At 42.3% G+C, this 21,071-nt stretch overlaps 1 protein-coding gene across 1 annotated transcript in view; it reads right to left on the bottom strand.

Annotated features, from left to right (window-relative positions):
* Nucleotides 1–5,113: 5,113 nt before the first annotated feature.
* LOC129695559 (E3 ubiquitin-protein ligase UHRF1-like) overlaps nt 5,114–21,071 on the bottom strand; it is a 106,004-nt gene continuing 90,046 nt past the window's right edge. The window contains exons 7-16 of the mRNA XM_055632630.1: nt 20,459–20,582; nt 20,233–20,340; nt 17,850–17,954; nt 13,949–14,055; nt 12,157–12,319; nt 11,252–11,389; nt 11,048–11,168; nt 10,015–10,190; nt 9,375–9,473; nt 5,114–6,214 (exon numbers count right to left, since the gene is read on the bottom strand). Of these exons, the coding sequence (XP_055488605.1) occupies nt 6,068–6,214; nt 9,375–9,473; nt 10,015–10,190; nt 11,048–11,168; nt 11,252–11,389; nt 12,157–12,319; nt 13,949–14,055; nt 17,850–17,954; nt 20,233–20,340; nt 20,459–20,582 (1,288 nt within the window). The 3' untranslated portion in view covers nt 5,114–6,067. The remainder of the gene's footprint in view (nt 6,215–9,374; nt 9,474–10,014; nt 10,191–11,047; nt 11,169–11,251; nt 11,390–12,156; nt 12,320–13,948; nt 14,056–17,849; nt 17,955–20,232; nt 20,341–20,458; nt 20,583–21,071) is intronic.

The raw sequence follows: 21,071 nt of genomic DNA on the forward strand, positions 1-21,071 counted from the left end.
CCTGCCTTTTCCCCACGCGTGTCTGTTACAATTTTTAAAAATATTCATATTTTACATAAAAATCATAAATATGCTAAAGTTGACATATTTCATGGGTGATATTCTGGTTGCTACATCTGGTAGAATAGGAAATTGGACAAATCATTCAGTTCCCAATCGGTTCAACTCATTACGGTCTTGCACAGAAAATATAACCATTCATTTTAATGCTAGATTCAATACTGCTGAGGGAAAAGACAATGGAAGGAATTCCATAATACAGGTTGCCCCCAGGTTATAAGATGCATGAAACATAAGAGCAGAGTTAGGCCATTCGGCCCATCAAGTCTGCTCCACCATTCAATCATAGCTGATCTATTTTTGCCACTCCACCCCATTCTCCTGCCGCCTCCCCATAACCTTTGAAATCGTTACTAATCAAGAGCCTATCGTCCTCTACTTTAAAAATACGCAATGACTGCCTCCACAGCCATCTATGGCAATAGATTCACCACCCTCTGGCTAAAGAAATTTCTCATCTCCAATCTAAAGGTACATTCTTTGATTCTGAGTCTGTACCCTCTGGTCCACAACTCTCCCACTACTGTAAGCATCCTCTACAAATCTATGCTCACTTGGCCTTTCATAGAAACATAGAAAATAGGTGCAGGAGGAGGCCATTCGACCCTTCGAGCCAGCACCACCATTCATTGTGATCATGGCTGATCATCCACAATTAGTAACCCGTGCCTGCCTTCTCCCCATACCCCTTGATTCCGCTAGCCCCAAGAGCTCTATCTAACTCTTTTTAAATTCATCCAGTGAATTGGCCCCCACTGCCTTCTGTGGCAGAGAATTCCACAAATTCACAACTTTCTGGGTGAAAAAGTTTTTTCTCATCTCAGTTTTAAATGGCCTCCCCTTTATTCTTAGACTGTAGTCCCTGGTTCTGGACTCCCCCAACATTGGGAACATTTTTCCTGCATCTAGCTTGTCCAAACCTTTTATAATTTTATATGTTTCTATAAGATCCTCTCATCCAGGACAAACAGTCTCAGGAATAGCTGCTTCCCGAGAATTATATCTACCATAAATTCAAATCCACACATGCACTGACTACACCGCCCAACACGGACTTCCATCTGTATATATGTATATATGTATGTAGCGCCGTAGAATTTGTGCACCTATTCCCCCCCCCCCCATCTCCCTTCCGTTTTGTTTTTTCTGTTTCTTATTTTTTGTGTAAAATTGTATGTATGCACTGAGTACGAGCAGCTTTCAGTTTCACTGTACATGTATAGTGACAATAAATGGCATATCTATATCTATCTTCTAAATTCCAGTGAATACAAGCCCAGTCTATCCAATCTTTCCTCATATGACAGTCCCGCCATCCCGGGGATTAACCTCGTGAACCTATGCTGCACCCATTCAACAGCAAGGATGTCCTTCCTCAAATTAGGAGACCAAAACTCCACACAATACTCCAGATGTGGTCTCACAAGGGCCCTGTACAACTGCAGAAGGACCCTATACTCAAATCCTCTTACGAAGGCCAACATGCCATTGCCTTTCTTCACTGCCTGCTGTACCTGCATGTTAACTTTCAGGACACCTATGTCTTGTTGCACTTCCCTTTTTCATAATCTGCGATTGAGATAATAATCTGCCTCCTTGGTTTTGCCGCCAAAGTGGATAACCTCACATTTATCTACTTTATACTGCATCTGACATGCAACTGCCCACTCACCCAATCTGTCCAAGTCACCCTGCATCCTCATAGCATCCTCCTCACACTTCACACTGCCACCCAGCTTTGTGTCATCTGCAAATTTGCTAATGTTACTTTGAATCCCTTCATCTAAATCATTTCTATTGTAAATAATTGTGGCCCCAGCACCGAGCATTGCAGCGCTCCACTCGCCACTGCCTGCCATTCTGACCGTTTATTCTTACTCCTCTTTCCTCAACCAATTCTCTATCCATGTCAATATCCAACCCCCAATACCATGTGATCTAATTTTGCCCACTAATCTCCTGTGTGGGACCTTAGCACAGGCTTTCTGTAAGTCCAGATACACTACATCCACTGGCTCTCCTTCATCCATTTTACTTGCCATATCCTCAAAAAATTCCAGATTAGTCAAGCAGAGTTTCCCCTTCATAAATCCATGCTGACCTGGACCAATCCTTTTACTGCTATCCAAGTGCGCCGTTATTACTACTTTAATAATTGACTCCAGCATCTTCCCCACCAACGATGACAGGCTAATTGGTCTATAATTCCCCGTTTTCTATCTCGCTCCTTTCTTGAAAAGTGGGATAACATTAGCTACCCTCCAATCCACAGGAACTGATCCCGAATCTATAGAACATTGGAAAATGATCACCAATGCATCCACAATTTCTAGAGCTATCTCCTTGAGTACCCTGGGATGCAGACCATCAGGTCCTGGGGATTTAACAGCCTTCAGTCCCATCAATCTACCCTATACTATTTATTTCCTAATGCATATTTCTCTCAGTTCCTGTCCTCTAGTACATCTGGGAGATTGTTTGTGTCTTCCTTAGTGAAGACAGAACCAAAGTACCTGTTCAACTCTTCTGCCATTTCCTTGGTCCCCATAATAATTTCACCTGTTTCTGCCTTCAAGGGTCCCATATTTGTCTTTACCAACCTTTTTCTCTTAACATACCTAAAGAAGATTTTACTATCCTTCTTTATATTCTTACCTTCGTACTTCATCTTTTCACCCCATATTGACTTTTTGTCACCTTCAAATGTCCTTTGAAAGTTTCCCAATCCTCTGGCTTCCTGCTACTCTTTGCTATATGGTGGGTTTCAATGAGATTCCCCCTCATCTCGGATTATGTTCTTTTCCTGATATATATCAGGATGAAATCCCCCTGCATCCAGTTATGACAAGAAACTGAAAAGTTTGCAAGTCGGTAATGCAGCTGCAAGCTGAGTTCCCCTCCCAGCAGATGCCCCTGGCAGCTGGCAAACCCATCCCACCCACTCCCAAAAGCTCATCCGTATGTACAGGCTGTACATATGTTGTGCGTTCATAAGCCGAGAAGGATCAGTAATCCCATGTTCATCTTTGTCATCATTCAAAAGGACCAGCTATCCTCACCAAAAGGAGTTTACCTTACCTGGAGTGTTAACTTTAAACATAAAATTTGAACAAATTTCCCAAAAAATTAGAAGTGTTTTAAAATTAAAGATTGAAATGTTCACAGGCCAAAATCATGTCATTTATTGGATTTAGCATCACGTCTGAAAGAAGGTTGAAAGTGCGCACCACCAGACTCTTCGCGGTGCCAGACTCCGGAACAGCTTCTTCCCCTCAGTTACATGGCTTCTGAACGACCCTTCCAGAAACTAAGTTACTATTCGCCTCAACCCCAGTGAAGACATTAGACTTTGTCAATGGAACTGGTGCGTGACAATGCTGAGAACTACATTCTGCATTTTCATTTATGTATGGTATTTCTGATCTGTTTTGATAGCATGCACAACAAAGTTTTTCACTGTACCTTGGTACATGTGACTATAATAAACCTAAACCTAAGTATTTCTGAAAAGCCCTTCACATAGTATAGGACCTGCAGCATCCCATCCATGTGCTACATATGTGATGTGTTGCTGGCTGGTGTCTGCAAATGACTGTTAATTACAACATCAAATCCAAGTGATATTTTCCTTCGCACGTGCTTTGGAGCCATCTTGGAATGTCTGAGTATGCAGTCTCCAGCCTTTCCTTACCTGTTGTCTCCATAATGTTCACTGTGTGTTGGGTGAAGAAATACACTCTATGTTGTACATACTATACAGACAGCAAAGGAAGTGAGCAGAAAAGCACAAAGTTCTTTCTCAAAAGTGGTGCGATGCTGGGAGGCGAGTGAGACCGAGGGAGGTGGTGGGGAGCAACTCTTGGCTGACATCTTCCACAAGGTGCACCAGCGAGCCCTTTACACCAGTTGATGCAACTAATATTGTGGCTCATGTTGTAGTCCTGGTCTGACAGCACTTTCTTCAGACCACTGGCAGGGCACATTCGGTCACTGTAGGACTTCCTCCCCCTCGGCAGTTGCTGCTTCTTCCTGTCAGCCATCGCTTTGTCTGCTGCCCCCTTCCACTGCCTCCTCCTACTCCCGTTGCTTTGTCCACTCCCTCCTCCACCTACTCCTCTGGAATCAGTGACATCTTCTACCTTGGTCTCCGGGGGAGGAGGTGGGTAGCAGCAGAGTGGGCAAAGCAACGGGAGGAGGAACAGGCAGCAACATTGGAGTGGAGAGCACACAAAGCGACAGCCGACAGTAAAAAGCAGCAGCTGGTGAGGAGGGAGGGAGCCACACGGTGACCGAGCATTTCTTGTTGGTGCTAGCGGCCTGAAGGAAGCGCTGCCTGCCCAGGGCTACAATGAGAGACTCAACATCAGCCGGGTCAACTAGACAGTGTGGCAACTGGTGAAGAAGGGCTCGATGGTGCAGCCTCGCACCATTGGCGTCTAGTTTTAAGGTGATATTACACAAACTGCTGGAGTAATTCAGCGGGTCAGGCAGCATCTCTGGGGAACATGGATAGGTGACGTTTTGGGTTGGGACCCTTCTTCAGACTGATTCAGTCCTTTTATATATTAACCAACATTTGCAGTTCTTTGTTTCTACCTAGTTTTAAGGCGATTCTGATGCATAAAATCTCACTTACATAGAAACATAGAAATTAGGTGCAGGAGTAGGCCATTCGGCCCTTCGAGCCTGCACCGCCATTCAATATGATCATGGCTGATCATCCAACTCAGTATCCCGTACCTGCCTTCTCTCCACACCCCCTGATCCCCTTAGCCACAAGCCACATCTAACTCCCTCTTAAATATAGCCAATGAACTGGCCTCAACTACCCTCTGTGGCAGAGAGTTCCAGAGATTCATCACTCTCTGCGTGAAAAAAGTTCTTCTCATCTCAGTTTTAAAGGATTTCCCCTTTATCCTTTATCCCTTACTGGGTTCACAGAACGTAACCCCTACGGAAGTCGGGATGTGTCTGTATTTTCAAAGATCTGTAACTAGTTTCCAACTTTACATGTAAGATTGTAGGCACCCAATAACGAGCCAGATCATTTAAAAACATTTGAAATGTTAACATGTTTATTGGTAAGTACTGGTTCAAGGAATATATATCAAATCTCAAAATCACAATATGAAGTGTTTTTCTACCCCACCCCCTGGCTAGAATTGTTTTAGACACTGATACAGACATAATTGCCACATACAAATAATCTAGTTATAATGTCTGACTAAAATACCAAAAGTGGCATATTCAATAATAACAAATGTATTTTCTTTACATGATGTATTCTGTTTGGCTAGAAGTGCTTGTTTTCTGTGCATTTTGAAATGCTAATACAGATATCACTGAACACTAATGTAGGTAACAATGGTACATAATCATCCTCAAAAACCATTAGTAGTCAAACCATTCAAAATATAAGAATGCACACTTAACCTCACAAAAGCCCATTAACTTGCTCTTTTTCTAATTTTTGTTTTTTTTTTCAAAATAGCGACATTATAAAATCAAGGTAAAGAGAGATATACTCACCACAGAATTACTTTAAAATCAGTTATAATTTTCAGTGCTATTACGTTTTCAAAAACCAAGCAATATGGACCAGGCACAGATAATATTGATTTGTAGAGGCAGTGTGTAGCTGGGCTTCTTTGTGACTGACAAAACTCCCCATCATTTCCCTTCCACTGTCTTGAGGTAGTTTAAAAATAAATGTAATTCTAGCTTCAGACCATCTTACACTTTTGATGCTGAGCTTTTTGGACTACATTATGGAGAAAACTACCTTAGATGTTACCAGACAGCCATTATGAAAACGCTATACTTTAATTATGTACTGTGTAATAACTGAGTGTTAAAGATGATCCACGGTGAAACATTAGTTGATCTAGAATGAGCTCAGGATGTTTACTGTCAGGCCTATTGGTCCTTTACTGTTTTATTTGTTTTTTTTTAATTCCTCCCCCTGTAAAAACCTGTGCAGATGGGAGACAGTTTACACCAATGAATGTCATCGTCCTTTGCTATATCCTGGGAAGAACTGGTCCAGTATCGACTGAAGAATCTTATTGGGAACCATGTTGTAATCCTTTCCAAGTTCATGGCGGCAAGCAGGACAAGTGTAGACCTGGGCGCGGAATGATCGCTGCAGACAACTCTGAGGACGGAGAAAATTAATCAATAAATGCATCCAAGTGCATGCAAAGATTCAAAATATCATGAATGACATTCGTGCCTTCAGGCCAGTCCCAAAGAGACCTCACACTACCCTACAATCAGGGCGGCACAGTGGCACAGTGGTTCAGCTGCTGCCTTTCAACGCCAGAGACCCGAGTTCAATCCTGACTTATCTGTACTGAGTTTGTATGTTCTCCCTGTGACCTCGTGGGTTTTCGCTGGGTGTTCCAGTTTCCTCCCACACTGCAAAGACATGCAGGCTTGTAGGTTAAATGGCTTTTGTAAGTTGTCCCTAGTGTGTAGGATGGAACTATGGGTCATTGTTGATCAGTGCGGACTTGGTGGGCCAAAGGGCCTGTTTCCACTCTATCACTAAAACTGAAAACCTATCCAAGGACACCGACGGGGGCAAATTTTAGAAGTCGGGACATTTGGAAGTATTAGAGAGATCCGTCTCCCCATTCTTTTCCAGATATCTCTATCGCCCTGCCCTATCCCCGCATCATCCTCCCCTCAGCTTCTCCCCTCCCCCAGCCCTACAATTATACTCCCTCTCTCTCCTGCATTACACCTACTGCAACCTAGAGCTCTGGCTCCAGATAAATCCAAGCCCCCAAATTAAAGATTTACAAGGACAAAGAGATGGGAATTAGAGTTGGACGACACATTGAAGAGACGACACATGCACTTCTCCGAATGATCATAGTTTAATGATGCTATTTGCAATCAGTTGTTAGACAGCACGGAAACATTGTGGTATCAGCATCATTTCAGAGAATGACATTTTTAGGAGCATTAATCTGGTCCTCTAAGGCCTGACTAAATTCCAACTGGGCAAGTGATTATTTGGGAATCATTAGCGACAAACATCTACTTAAATTCACACAGCCTAAAAAAAAATAATGAAATAATAAGTGTAAAAAGCTACAGTATGAAGTCCCCACCATTGTTGAAAATATAAACATGGGCTGCCTGTAGCTTGTTTCATTCACAAAAAATAGCTAATGTATTACGTGAGAGAATTTAAAAGCATTATCACACCAAACAAAAACTTCAAGGCCAACTTCCTTCTAAATATCTCCTCCAAGCCAGCAATTTGGACGCCATAACATTTAAAAATGCAGCTTAGCTTACAATGAGTCATCGCAATAGACTTGGAGTGAGATATTTCAATTAAAGTACAATAATATCCAATTCTATTTATTGAAATTGAAACGGTTTTAATGATTGTAATGTGAATAACCGCAAGACATTCAGTACAAAACATTACAGGCAATGCTAATTCTAAACGCATGAAAAGCCTACTTCTAACAGGGAAATCGGAGTTATAAAACTCAGCTAATTCCAGATGTAATAAACTGAACCATGGGGCGTTCTTGAATTGGTTCAACTATTAAACTGAACTCATTGATGGGATAGAGTTTTAAACTACTCGATCACTGGAATTATTTACTCTAAAACTGCTAAGCAATAGATAACCATTCGGCTAACTATACCTTCAATGGACCACTAACAACAAATTCCTAACATTAAGGCAGGTGATGTGATCTAGGCGTACCTTTTCATGAACAGAACCCAACAATTCATTTTGCAGTCAAAACTTGCAAAAATGATGTTGACTACAGACTCTCCTTAATTACTTTTGCAGCATAGCTAGATAACAATGTTTTTGGAGAACTTAAAACAAGTGAAAAATATCCATTCATTGTGACATATATAGTGTGAAAACAGGCCCTTCGGCCCAACTTGCCCACGCCGACCAACGTTCCATCTACACTAATCCCGCTTGCCTGCGTTTGGCACATATCCCTCTAAACCTGTCCTATCCATATACCTGTCTAATATATTCTTAAACGTCACGATAATCTCTGCCTCAACCACCTCCTCCAGCAGTTTGTTCCATACACCCATCATCCTTTGTGAAAACAGTTACCCCTCAGATTCCAAAAAAATCTTTGCCCTTTCACCTTAAACCTATGCCCTCTGGTTCTCAATTCTCCTACTCTGGGCAAGAGACTGTGCATCTATCCAATCTATTCCCCTCATACACCTCTATAAGATCACCCCTCATCCTCCTGCGCTGCAGGGAATACTCAGGCTACCCTATAGCTCTGACCCTCAAGTCCTGACAACATCCTTGTAAATCTTCTCTGCACCCTTTTCAATTCGGCAACATATTTACATGAACACATTTTAAATATCCTTATAACTATAAAACTCTGATCTTGGATGTGTGAGCGTGTGTGTGTGTGTGTTTTATTTGTTTATGTGTTTTCACATCTTCTCGAAAAAATGACGTGCGAACGGGAACATTTTTACATATTCTGGTAGAGATTTACCCCCTGGAGTCAAAAATCGGCTTACCTGTAAATGTTGTGCTTTATTTCTTGGATTATTAATAAAAAACTTCATAAATCCGATCCAACTTTGAATTCAAAACACCTGTTTATTTTCGCTGATGACGTGAAGATGGATCTGCCTGCCATCTGCTCGCACTGCAACTGATGTCACCTCCCACCCCTCCCCACTCCCCCCGTTGTTCAAAGGTCACCCTGTCGACTGATGAAGTTCGCCCGCTCGCGCCTCGGCTCGGCTCCCGAGAGCTCCCAAGATCTCTGGTCGTCGCACGCTCGCGGCAGCAGAAGTCACAGAAAGAACAAACCAGTCAGGCCCTGTAACCGAGAGATCTCAACCTCCCCTCTCTCTCTCTCTCTCTCCCCCCTCCCTCTCTTCCCCGCCCCTCTCTCCCCTCCCTCTCTGACTCTGCCCCCTCTCTCTGTCTCTGCCCCTCTCTCTGTCTCTGCCCGCTCTCCCTCTGCCCTCTCTCTCTACCCCCCCTCCCTCTCTGGACGCGCCTGCGAGTTGGGGGCTATGCGTGAGTGGATAGGGGTAAAAGGGGCGAATGAGTAATATTAATATAATATCAAGGGGGTGGTTAGTGTGTGTGTGGGGGGTGGTTAGTGTGTGTGTGGGGGATGGTTAGTGTGTATGTGACGCCGTAGGCCGCCCCCCCCCAAAACTATGCGTTGAGGGGATGGGACCCAACGGGTCTCACTTGGTCAAGTAATATATAAAGTTCTTTACTTCAGTTTTTTTCCTTCCATTCATTTGGTGCAACAAATAGAATATTGAACACTCACCTTGCAAACATTGTGCTGGCATTCTGTTGTAATTGGCTGAAAGACCAATTCTTGGCAGCAAATGCACATGAAGATCTGTTCAGTTTTTCTTAAGAATTTCTATGAAAATAAGACAAAAAAATGTTGGACTTTTTGCAAAATGTTAGAACAGGCACAATACTTTGGGGAGGAAAAAATCATTCTCAGGTTGGCGTATGCTGAGAGAATGGGGCGGCTGGGCTTGTATACTCTGGCATTTAGAAGGATGAGAGGGCATCTTATTGAAACATATAAGATTATTAAGGGTTTGGACACGCTAGAGGCAGGAAACATGTTCCCGATGTTGGGAGAGTCCAGAACCAGGGGCCACAGTTTAAGAATAAGGGGTAAGCCATTTAGAACAGAGATGAGGATACACTTTTTTCACACAGAAGGTTGTGTCTGTGGAATTCTCTGCCTCAGCGCGGAGGAGGCTGGTTCTCTGGATACTTTCAAGAGAGAGCTAGTTAGGGCTCTTGAAGATAGCGGAGTCAGAGGATATGGGGAGAAGGCAGGAACAGGGTACTGATGATCAGCTATGATCACATTGAATGGCGGTGCTGGCTTGAAGGGCTGAATTGCCTACTCCTGCACCTATTGTCTATCATATGGGCAAACATACCGGTCCTTCCATAATAGAGGCAAGTGCCTCATCCCAAAGTTTCTTGTTTAAACAGTCCTCTCTGATCAGCCACTGTTGGTGTGGAGTCAGCTGGTATGTTTCTCCCTCAGCGTCGTCCTGGGTAAGTTTCAGAGTCTTTGCTTGTGGTGCAGTCACAGTAGCGGAAGCAGAGGCAGCTGTAAGGAATTAAAAATAAAAGGCAGATCCTTTCAAAACACCATTGCAACCTACACTCCAGCATCCTCCCCCACCCTCAGCCACACCACTACATTCATCACTTGCCATTAGCAACATACAGGTTCTCCCCAACTTACGAACCCACAACTTACCTGCAGCCCAGATTTGCCGAGGGGCCACAGGGGCCACAGGATTCCATGGTGAGGAAACAGTCTTTGACGCCGCATTCCGACTTGCAAACATTCCGTGTTAGTGAACAGTTTCGTTTAGATTAGAGATACAGCACGGAAACAGGCCCTTCGGCCCACCGAGTCCATGCCAACCAGCGAACCCTACACACTAACACTATTAACACTGGTTTAAATCGGAGGTAGACACAAAAAGCTGCAGTAACTCAGCGGGACAGGCAGCATCTCTGGAGAGAAGGAATGGGTGATGTTAGAAGGGTCTCAACCCAAAACGTCACCCATTCCTTCTCTCCAGAGATGCTGCCTGTCCCACTGAGTCACTCCAGCATTTTGTGTCTACCTTGAACAATAATACATTTTCAACTGTTAAAAAGATCCCTGTATTTGAAAACAACATGTTGTTTCACTCAGTGACCACTAGGCGGTTGGAGCAAATCCCTAACTTGGTTATGGCGGACAATCGTCAATAATGCCCCCCCCCCCCCCCCCCCCCCCCCCCCCCACCGCCCCTTCTTCTTATGGTCCTTTATAAAGGGGGGTTCACTGTAATTTGTTCTTTGCTCTTGGTGCAACAATATGGTTTTATCTGGTCATCATAGTGAATCGCAAGAGGTACAAATACATTAGTAACTTTTTTAACAGCCACCATCAAGTATTGTGAAACGCACCTGTCTTTTGTTGTCTCTTCAGAGATGTTCTACTACCACAGTTGGTCACCACTGTATTTGCTTCCTGTTTCTGGCCCTTTTTTTCCTTGTTTGCCATGGCTTCCAGGTATCCTTCAGGATACTATCATCAATGACAATACAGAATTAAAATAGTGGCTGTACCGTTTCATTAATGGTGGAAACAAAAGAAAAGTAAGCTCCAACCTGTATTTTCAAGGCCAGTTTCTTTGTCCTGTCCTTTCCTTCTGGGGTCCATGGCGCTGGTTCTACATCATCACGTCTCAGGAGGTAGCGCCAGACCAAGAAACCAGATTTTCCTATTTCAGGCCAGTATTTTACCACCTGCATTATTGCAAAGGGTTAAAATTAGAATTTTCTGCTTCGACTGTGGCTCCCACCCCTGTCTGTATTTCCCATGTTCTTCAAAACCTAGGTGCAAGGATTCATGGCACAGGATACTTAGTTGGCGGATCACCAACGGTGCAAGTGGGTGATCCGCTCAACTCCTTGATCGACTTCAGACACTGTTGGCACAGCTAATGGTGACGGCATTTAATGCCAGCCACTTCCCTTGTTGGAGGTGGCCATGTCTAGCACTTGAGTAGTGTTAATGTTGCAACCTTCTTAATTGCATAGACCTGAATATTCTCCAGGTTATGCTGCAGATGTGCACTTTTCTATATCTTAGGAGCTGTGAATTCAGCACCCTAACTTCCTGACTTGGGATGACGGAAAGGCCGCTGATTATGCAGCTGAAAATTATTGGGTCTGGGACACTGAACTACACCAGTAGTTTGTTTGATAACAACATTTTCTCGTGCATGCTCAGACAAATGTTCTCATTTTATTGTCGATCATTATTATTGAAAACCACCCAGCGTTTAACAGAGGCATGACTTTATTGCTTTTGTTTAAAAACTTTGTTGTTAGAAATAAATAATTTCTATTTAATCAAGGGGTGGGATGATTCCAAAGCAAACTCAGATGCACCAGTAATGACCAACCACTGATAGTTCAGCCGAACATCCAGCAATAAAATGCAATCACAGTGCTCTGCCCCACTGCTATCCGGGCCTACTGGGACGTTTTGACTTCCAGTGAACGAGAACCTTGTAAATCCCGTCATATCTGTTGCCTTCCTCTGGTGCATATTTGCTGACTTTCCGTCCTTTTGAACTACGGACCACTCGGACCGACTTCCCAGCCTTCCAGTCTTTCGCTTCTGCTCCAATCTCATCATTCAGCACCGCGTCACAGTTAAGAGCCAATGCCCTAACATAAAGCACAGAAGATTGTTGCTGGAAACCAATAACTATTTTAGCATTCAAGTTCAGGACACAGTGACAACTGGTTAAGGGTCTGTCCCACTTGCCGATTTTTTCAGCGACTGCCAGCATCATTGACTGACATGTCAGGTCACTGAAAAATTTGCGGTGTGATGCGGCGGTGACGCAGTGTGATGATGTATGGCGCGCGATGTTTTTTCAAGTGTCACAACATTTTTTTTGTGGCCGGCAGTCGCCGAAAAAAATCGGCAAATGGGACACGCCCTTTAAAATTCAAGAGTTATGAACTTAAACACATCCTGTACTTAACTGTCCCGGCGTGAATTTATATTCACAATTCTTCAAAATAAAATGCAACAGAATTGCAATAGAGACATAGTCACAGAGCACAGAAACAGGCCCGTCAGCCCAGCTTGCCCATGCCATCCAAGATGCCCCATCTACACTAGTCCCACTTGCCTGTTTGGCCCCATATCCCTTTAAACCTTTCCTATCTATGTACCTGTCCATATGTCTTAATGGTGTTATAGTGCCTGCCTCAACTATCTCCTCTGGCAGCTCAATCCATTTACCCACCTGTGTGAAAAAGTTGCCCCTCAGGTTCCTATTAAATCTTTCAATGAAGTATAACAGATGGCACTACTAATTGGCTTCTGGATTCTTGTCACACAAAATAATGTGTTGGTATAATTGCAAGTCAGAAAATGATAGGCACTATAGAAGGGTTATAAATATTCAAAGATTTATCATTGGAAGAGGCAGTAAAAGGTTTATATTCCAACATCCAAAATCTCAAAAGGATCGCAAGTATAAGATGGTAGCTCGACAACTGCAGAAAGCTAATTTATTTTAATGCAACTGATACAATCATTGAAAGTCAGAATTCAAGAGCAGCACAAATATATATATAGCAACCCAGTGACTCCTGAACCAGCATTCCAGATGTGACATACTAATCTCAGCAGGACAAATTGTGAAATTGAATTCAATCAATCTGGTAATTATGTACAAGGCATAAAAAATATGTAATATTCTGAAAAGCCATAAAATCCACATGAAGATGCTCGCTTAAATTTGTATTCAAGAGAAGATTTCTCGTGCCCTGGGTAATAAACTAATCCCTAGGATGCAAAGCTTTTCTTATGAGTAAGTAGAATGCCTCTATAATATCTTGTGTTATAAAAAAAGTGAACTGGTTGATATGTATACAAACAATAGTGGGTTTGACGGAATCAATGCCATAAACATGATTTCACATGGCTGAAGAGAGTAGGAACAAGAGTGGAGTTTCTCAAGAAAAGGAACCATTCAGAATTGAGTTATCGAGAAACTATTTCACTCAGAAGGTTACATATTAAAACTAAATTCTCTATCTCAAACATATGTCGAAACACAGTCCACAACTGAGATTGATAAATTCTTGACAGTGAGAAATATAGGGGATGAGTCAGACAATAAGCACAAATTTAATTAATGGTACGGCAAGTTTAATGGACCTTGTGGCCTAAACCTGGTAGGGCTCAACTGTAATTCACACAAATAAAAATTCACACAAATACTTGTTGCATTAACATACATCTGGAAAAGAATGACACCCATAAATGGAAAACATTACCTATTCATGTTGGTGAGAGTCTGATCATATGACAGCTCCCCAATTCTCTTGTTTCCAGAAAGGTCTCGGCCACCACTCCCAGTATAAGTAAATTCATTGCCTCGATCCTATTACAAATAAAGTAAACCTATCAGCAACAGAGCTCTTCTCAGTGTTAGTTTAAATCAGCATGTTAAAGATAATATTATGAACTGACATTATTTTAATTCAAGGTTATGGTCGGGTTCTGAAGTGAAGCTCGGCTACCTGATGGAGCCTGACAGATCTCAACTACCTGCGGCAGGTTCAAGTTGCATCAGGCACACATTCTGATCAAACATTTGTGTTTGATTCAGGCAGAGCTCTGCTAACCCAGACTGCTGAGAACAAAGAGCGACCTGGCATGAGACAGGGCACTGAGAGAACAAAGAGTGACTCAGCAGTGGGGGGAAGGGGGAGGGGGGGGAAAGAAAGAAGAAAGAGCAACCATCGGGTCTATATTGAATACTTTTGTAACTTTCAGCGACTCTTAGTATACGTTTTTAGTTTGCAAAACAAAGAATTTCACAGTACAAAATACATGTGACAATAGAATATCAATCGATCAATCAGCCAACTATTTTATCAGGATGATTTGCTTTGAATCACACGGTTTTGAGATTGTTATTATCTCCAGAGACGGTCAGGTCAGATATGCAGCATGTTCTCAAGCTCAAGTCAAATTTGGATTGGCTGTGGACATAGGGGTCTAAACAGTATAAGGGAGAAGGTTACTCATCAGAAATCTTTACAAACCAGCATTTCAATAACAATTATCAGCCATTCAGTTCGAAGGGCCGAATGGCCTACTCCTGCACCTAATTTCTATGTTTCTATGTTTCTGATTATTTAACTTAAACATTATTGGAAAAGGAAGAACCAACAGAGAGAATAAAGAGGAGATCATAAATATAGTTTTGGTATATTTTTTGAATGGGCCCCAATATTTCAAGCCTTCCCCAATTACAACGTGCATCATTGCTTTCTTTTCTTGGCCACGTTTCTTGTGCTGTAGAAATAATTGTGCGAGAACCATTTTATCATATACTCTAATGCATAACATGCCTTTTTTTATATTTGTTTCAATTCTACCCCTTTCATACAATGACTAATTATGACCTGAAGAGCTGTAATTTTCAAATGTGTACTGTTGATTAATATAATTAATTCTGCTACTGTATAATTTGTAAATGTTACATCCCTACTGATGGCTAGCACTTACCTTGATGAAACACTGCTGCACTGCCTCAAGAACGCAAGGTGCAGGTTCAAAAGGGCAGTGAAAATATTTTCAGAGTTAGAAAAATAGAATTCTGCTATTAGTACTGTGTAGGTTTTAATCCCTGTTCTGCGTGAACTTGCTCGGACAAAGATACACGATGATTTCCTCACAACATCTAACCAAGGAGGGCAGGAGGTGGAATACATTCAGTTAAAGATCACTCTTCATCACGGTTCAACAACCTCTACCAGAGAGGAAAACACCGTCAGCTGGATATGCAAAGTTCACAAATTGGAGCAATGAATTGCTGATGCCGGAAATCCAAAAATATTGGAAAAAACTCCATGAGCCAGGCTGCTTCCATGGTGAGAGAAACTGAATCAATGTTTTGGTTCAGTGACCCTTCTGCCTGACCTGTCGAGTTACCTCCTGCTTTCGTTTATAATGGACTGACATCCAACTGTGGAAGAATATGCACATTCATGGTTGAATGAGACTTTCTAATTAAATATGTCTTAAGGAGATTTTTGGAATCATGCACACATTTGGGTAAATGACGTACACAAATAATAGATTTGAAAAATTCTCTCTTTTAAGGGGCCTCTACTCTCTACCATCTATTTTTCCACTTTTTCCCCTTTCTATTGTTTTCTTTTTCTTGTCCTGCTTACGCTGGAGAAAATGGATTACGGTATAGCACCTAAAATTAGGTGCACTGTACTGCAGCATCTTCTGGAGAGAAAACGCTGGAGAAACTTAGCGAAACAGGCAGCATCTCTGGAGAGAAGGAATGGGTGACGTTTCAGGTCGAGACCCTTCTTCAGACTGAATAGCTAATGTATCTTCAGTAAGGATCAAATCAAATGAGAAAGGAAAAGCAACTTTGGCCAAAATTTGGGGAAAAACTGTGGACACACCAAATAACACAACGTATACCCTCAAACAGATTACCATAGCCTCTGCAGGTCAATAGGTTACTGGACCAAAAGTCAGACTCATGGAAACAAAAGTAAACAAAAATAAAAGCCGATGCGGAAATTTGAAGCAGAAGCATAAAATGCTGGAAACACTGTCAAAGACACTTCATCAAACGTAATAAAAATAGGATCAAAATCTGCATTATTTTTAAAAACAGAAAAAAGGGTCAGGCAGCATCTCTGGAGAACATGGATAAGTGACATTTCGGGTCAAGACCTTTCTTCAGACTGATTATTGGGGGGGGGGGGGTAAGAATGCTGGGAGAGAGGAAAAGCAGGAAGGTAACAGGTGAACATAGGCGAGGGAGGATTTTGATAGGCAGATGGTTGAAATAAAGGCCAGAGATTTCAGCAGAAGGTGTGAGACACGATAATAGTTGCAAATTGTGATGCCAGAGAAAGGAATGAAGGAGGAGGGGAGTAATTGTTGCATTCAAGAGGGACACAGGAGAGAATGGGAGAAGGGGGTGCATTAACTCTGCAGACCAACAAACTCTGCAATTTGTCGACCAAAAAGAGTAAAGTTGAAGTTCAACGGCCAGAAAGAATAACTCTACAGCTCATCAATCAGAAACATCATTATTTCTCTTTGCATAGATGCTGCCTAACCTACAGAGTATTTCCAGCACATGTAGGAATGAACTGCAGATGTTTTAACTGGAGATATGCACAAAAGATATATCCGAGGACATAGCGGGATCTAGAGAGGAAATTGCGGGAGCCCTGGTTGAAATTTACGTTGTCCTTAAATACAGGAGAGATGCCGGAAGACTGGAGGGTGGCAAATGTTGTGCCTCTTTTCAAGAAGTGCTGCAGGGAAAATGCTGGGAACTATAGGCCGGTGAGCTTAACATATGCAGCTGGAAAGTTACTATAGAGCATTCTGAGGGATAGGTTCTATAGGCATTTGGATGGCAAGGGCAGATTAGGGACAGTCAGCATGGTTTTGTACATGGGAGGTCGCGTTTCGCAAATCTGATTGATTGTTTTGAAGACATGACCATAAAAGTCGATGAGGGCAGAGCTGTAGATGTTGTGTGCGTGGATTTCTGTAAGGCATTCGACAAGGTGCCGCATGGTAGGCTGCTCTGGAAGGTTAGATCGCATGGGATCCAAGGAGAGAAAGCTGAATGGATAGCAAATTGGCTCCATGGAAGGAAGCAGAAGGTGGTGGTGGAAGGTTGCTTCTCAGACTGGAGGCCTGTGACTAGTGATGTGCCACAGGGTTCGGTGCTGGGCCCATTACTGTTTGTCATCTACATCAATGTTTGTCATCTACATCAATGGGCAAGATTAGCAATTTTGCTGATGATACAAAAGTGAGTGGTTTTGCTGATAGTGAAGATAGTTGTGAAAGATTGCAGCAGGATCTGGGCACAGGAATGGTTGATGGAATTTAATACAGAGTAGTGTGAGATGTTGCATTTTGGGATGTCGAACAAATGCTGGAGTAACTCAGTGGGACAAGCAGCATCTTTGGAGAGAACGAATGGGTAACGTTTCGGGTCGAGACCTTTCTTCAGACTATTCTTCAGAGTCTGAAGAAGGGTCTCGACCCTAAACGTCACCCCATTCCTTCTCTCAAGAAATGCTGCCTTGGAGAGTATTTTGCGTCTATCTTCAAGTATTGCCAGTGTTTTCTATTTTCATTTCCATATAGGGGTAGCCATTGTAAGTAACATACCACTTCGTCCTCGAAGCCTCCAGCGAGCACCAGGGAGTAAGCTCCATCATTGCTCCTTCCGTGAATCCCTCCAACATGTGGCCTGTGAACACCTGCTTCACTCACCTTGCAGTGACAAAGCATTCAAATTTAAACAGCTCAGAAAGATGGCAATCAAATTAGCCAAAGACACATGATTAGTAATTATGCTGCAATTGTCATTTTTGTATTAACCTAACCAGAAACAGAAACAGAGGGTTTCTAGATCAGTTCAAAAAAAGGTTGTCTGAGATTACAAAGATAATCTGATTAGTTCACTGTTCTTCAAAATTCCCAAATCTGTCTGTATACTCATCCAAATGCTAGAATCAATAATCAGCTTATAGTCACATACTTAAAATCAATGGGAAAAATCTGAAACATTTTGTAGTTTGAATCACTCGAAACAAACAAAAAGGAATAAGCATGTGGGCCATTTGGAGGACAGTTAGAAAACAGATTACCTCTCTGGCAGTGCTATGAAAAGACAGAAACGAGTAGGTTGGGTGGTTGTAATTACCGGGGAAGTACTGAGGTTGGTGCTTGGGCCCCACCTGTTCACACAATATTTCAACTATATAGATGTGGATAATTCAGGTAATATAGCATTACTGAGCATCATATTACTGATGATGCAAAGTTGGGCAGTGGGTTGAAGAAGATGCTGAGCTTCAATACAGGCAAAGTCAACAGGTGAGGAGAATGGAGAAATATGGAGTCACCACTTTGGTGCAAAAATGATGATAGGTAGCATATGACTGTGAACAGAGGTGTTTGAAGCACTTTTAAAGTGGTTTATAGGGAAACGCCTTAAAAGGGTGTTTGAAACATCTCTGAAGTGCTTCATGTAAGTTTTAATTTTCCAAATTCACACAATGAAATGCAGTAGTTTATTTAATACTTGCAACAAAAAATGACATTGCTACTCAACAGCCGCATCTGTGTACTCCCTCATACTTTGACATTTTCAGTATTATACTATCCCCATGATTATTAGGAAATCACCATCCTGCGATTGGACAGAATTCCCTCCAGGAACTGGAACTCTCTCCTTTTACCAATCACAGTAAGTTGACATCCATTCACTTGCGGGAGATGACGGTGTTAGTAAAAAAGAATAGCAGATTATGTTTGAAATGTTGATGTAGCACAGGTAGCTACCAGTAGACTCACTACCTCACATCTCCAACAACTAAGGGGCAATCCTCAACTGGTGCAGTAGTGTGCAGTTTGCACCTTCTCCCTGTCATACGTGGCATGGGTATCCTCTGGGTGCTCCAAGAATTGGTGAGGATTTAGAGGGGATTTGTTGGGAATGTAGGGACAATAAAACAATGTCAGTGTGAGATTAGTGAAAATTGGCATTTGATCACAGTGAGGAAATGTTAATTCAAATTACTCCTACACTGCAAGGAACAAAAATGAATGGGTACTGGTGGTAAAGGAATGCTGAGAACTACTTAATATAAAAATCATTAAGGAATCTTTCATATTCAACAGTTATTGGGGAAACTGCTGCATAACTGCCCCACACCTGGAGTATTGCGTGCAGTTTTGGTCTCCAAATCTGAGGAAGGACATTATTGCCATAGAGGGAGTGCAGAGAAGGTTCACCAGACTGATTCCTGGGATGTCAGGACTGTCTTATGAAGAAAGACTGGATAGACTTGGTTTATACTCTCTAGAATTTAGGAGATTGAGAGGGGATCTTATAGAAACTTACAACATTCTTAAGGGGTTGGACAGGCTAGATGCAGGAAGATTGTTCCCGATGTTGGGGAAGTCCAGGACTAGGGGTCACAGCTTAAGGATAAGGGGGAAGTCCTTTAAAACCGAGATGAGGAGAACTTTTTTCACACAGAGAGTGGTGAATCTCTGGAACTCTCTGCCACAGAGGGTAGTTGAGGCCAGTTAATTGGCTATATTTAAGAGGGAGTTAGATGTGGCCCTTTGTGGCTAAGGGGATCAGAGGGTATGGAGAGAAGGCAGGTACGGGATACTGAGTTGGATGATCAGCCATGATCATATTGAATGGCGGTGCAGGCTCGAAGGGCCGAATGGCCTACTCCTGCACCTAATTTCTATGTTTCTATGTTTCTATGACATTAAAAAGAATGCAACATATTTGTCCCAATATTTGCTATCATTTTTAGTGATTCAACTTTTATATATATATATATATATAGTAACTTCATGTATATTCAAAGCCAAATAAATTTTATGTTGACTCTTAAAAATACCCATATAGCACTTTATTTTAAAATGTGTTTCTTGATTCATGGAATTTAACAGCAAAATAAATATAGAGAATAAAATCACCAAAATACGTTACTTTGAAAAATGGAAGAAATTAAAGAATACATACCTGAACTCTGAACTTCCACATTGTGCCAACAGGAGTCCCAGGTATGGGCCCATAATGGTTAGAAGGAACTATTGTGCATTCCTTAGTGCGACCAACACAGGCCATTCCCTACAGATGTGCAAGAGGTTACAGAAAGTAAACTAATAATAATCCAACTGATACCTTTAAACTAACACTCAAATAAGCATACAAGCATGCAATGAAATGGATGGACAGCTGCACGCACCTTGCCCCAGTCTCTCTGACTTGCAGTGCTGGCAGAAGGCATCTTGGCCTTCTTTTTACTCTCTTTAAGCTTCTCTCCTGCTCGCACAACTTCGCTCGTATCATTTTTACAGGAAGGGCAATACCTGCAGATATACAACATTCAAATAACAAAAAGGACATGACTATATGTGCAGTTGTGCTCAGTTTCAGTCACCCTGCGATAGGAAGGGTGTTGTTACGCTAGAAAGAGTGCAGAGAAGATTTACGTGGTTGTTGTCAGGACTCGAGATCCTAAGCTACATGGAGAGGTTGGGTAGGCTAGAACTTTATTCCTCGAGGTGTATAAGATCACGAGGGGAGTAGATAGGGTGCATGCACTGTCTTTTAACCAGAGATGGGGAATCAAGAACCAGAGGACATAATTAAGGTTCAGCTTAGTTTAGTTTAGTTTTTAGTTTAGTTTAGAGATACAGTGAGGAAACAGGCCCTTCATCCCACTGAGTTAGTGCCAACCAACAATCCCCACACACTAGCACTATCCTACACACTGGGAACAATTTACAAACTTTACCGCAGCCGATTAACCTGCAAAACTTTACCTTCTTTGGAGTATGGGAGGAAACCGGAGCACC

This window comes from Leucoraja erinacea, chromosome 3, assembly GCF_028641065.1.
Source record: "Leucoraja erinacea ecotype New England chromosome 3, Leri_hhj_1, whole genome shotgun sequence".
Lineage (NCBI taxonomy): Eukaryota > Metazoa > Chordata > Chondrichthyes > Rajiformes > Rajidae > Leucoraja > Leucoraja erinaceus.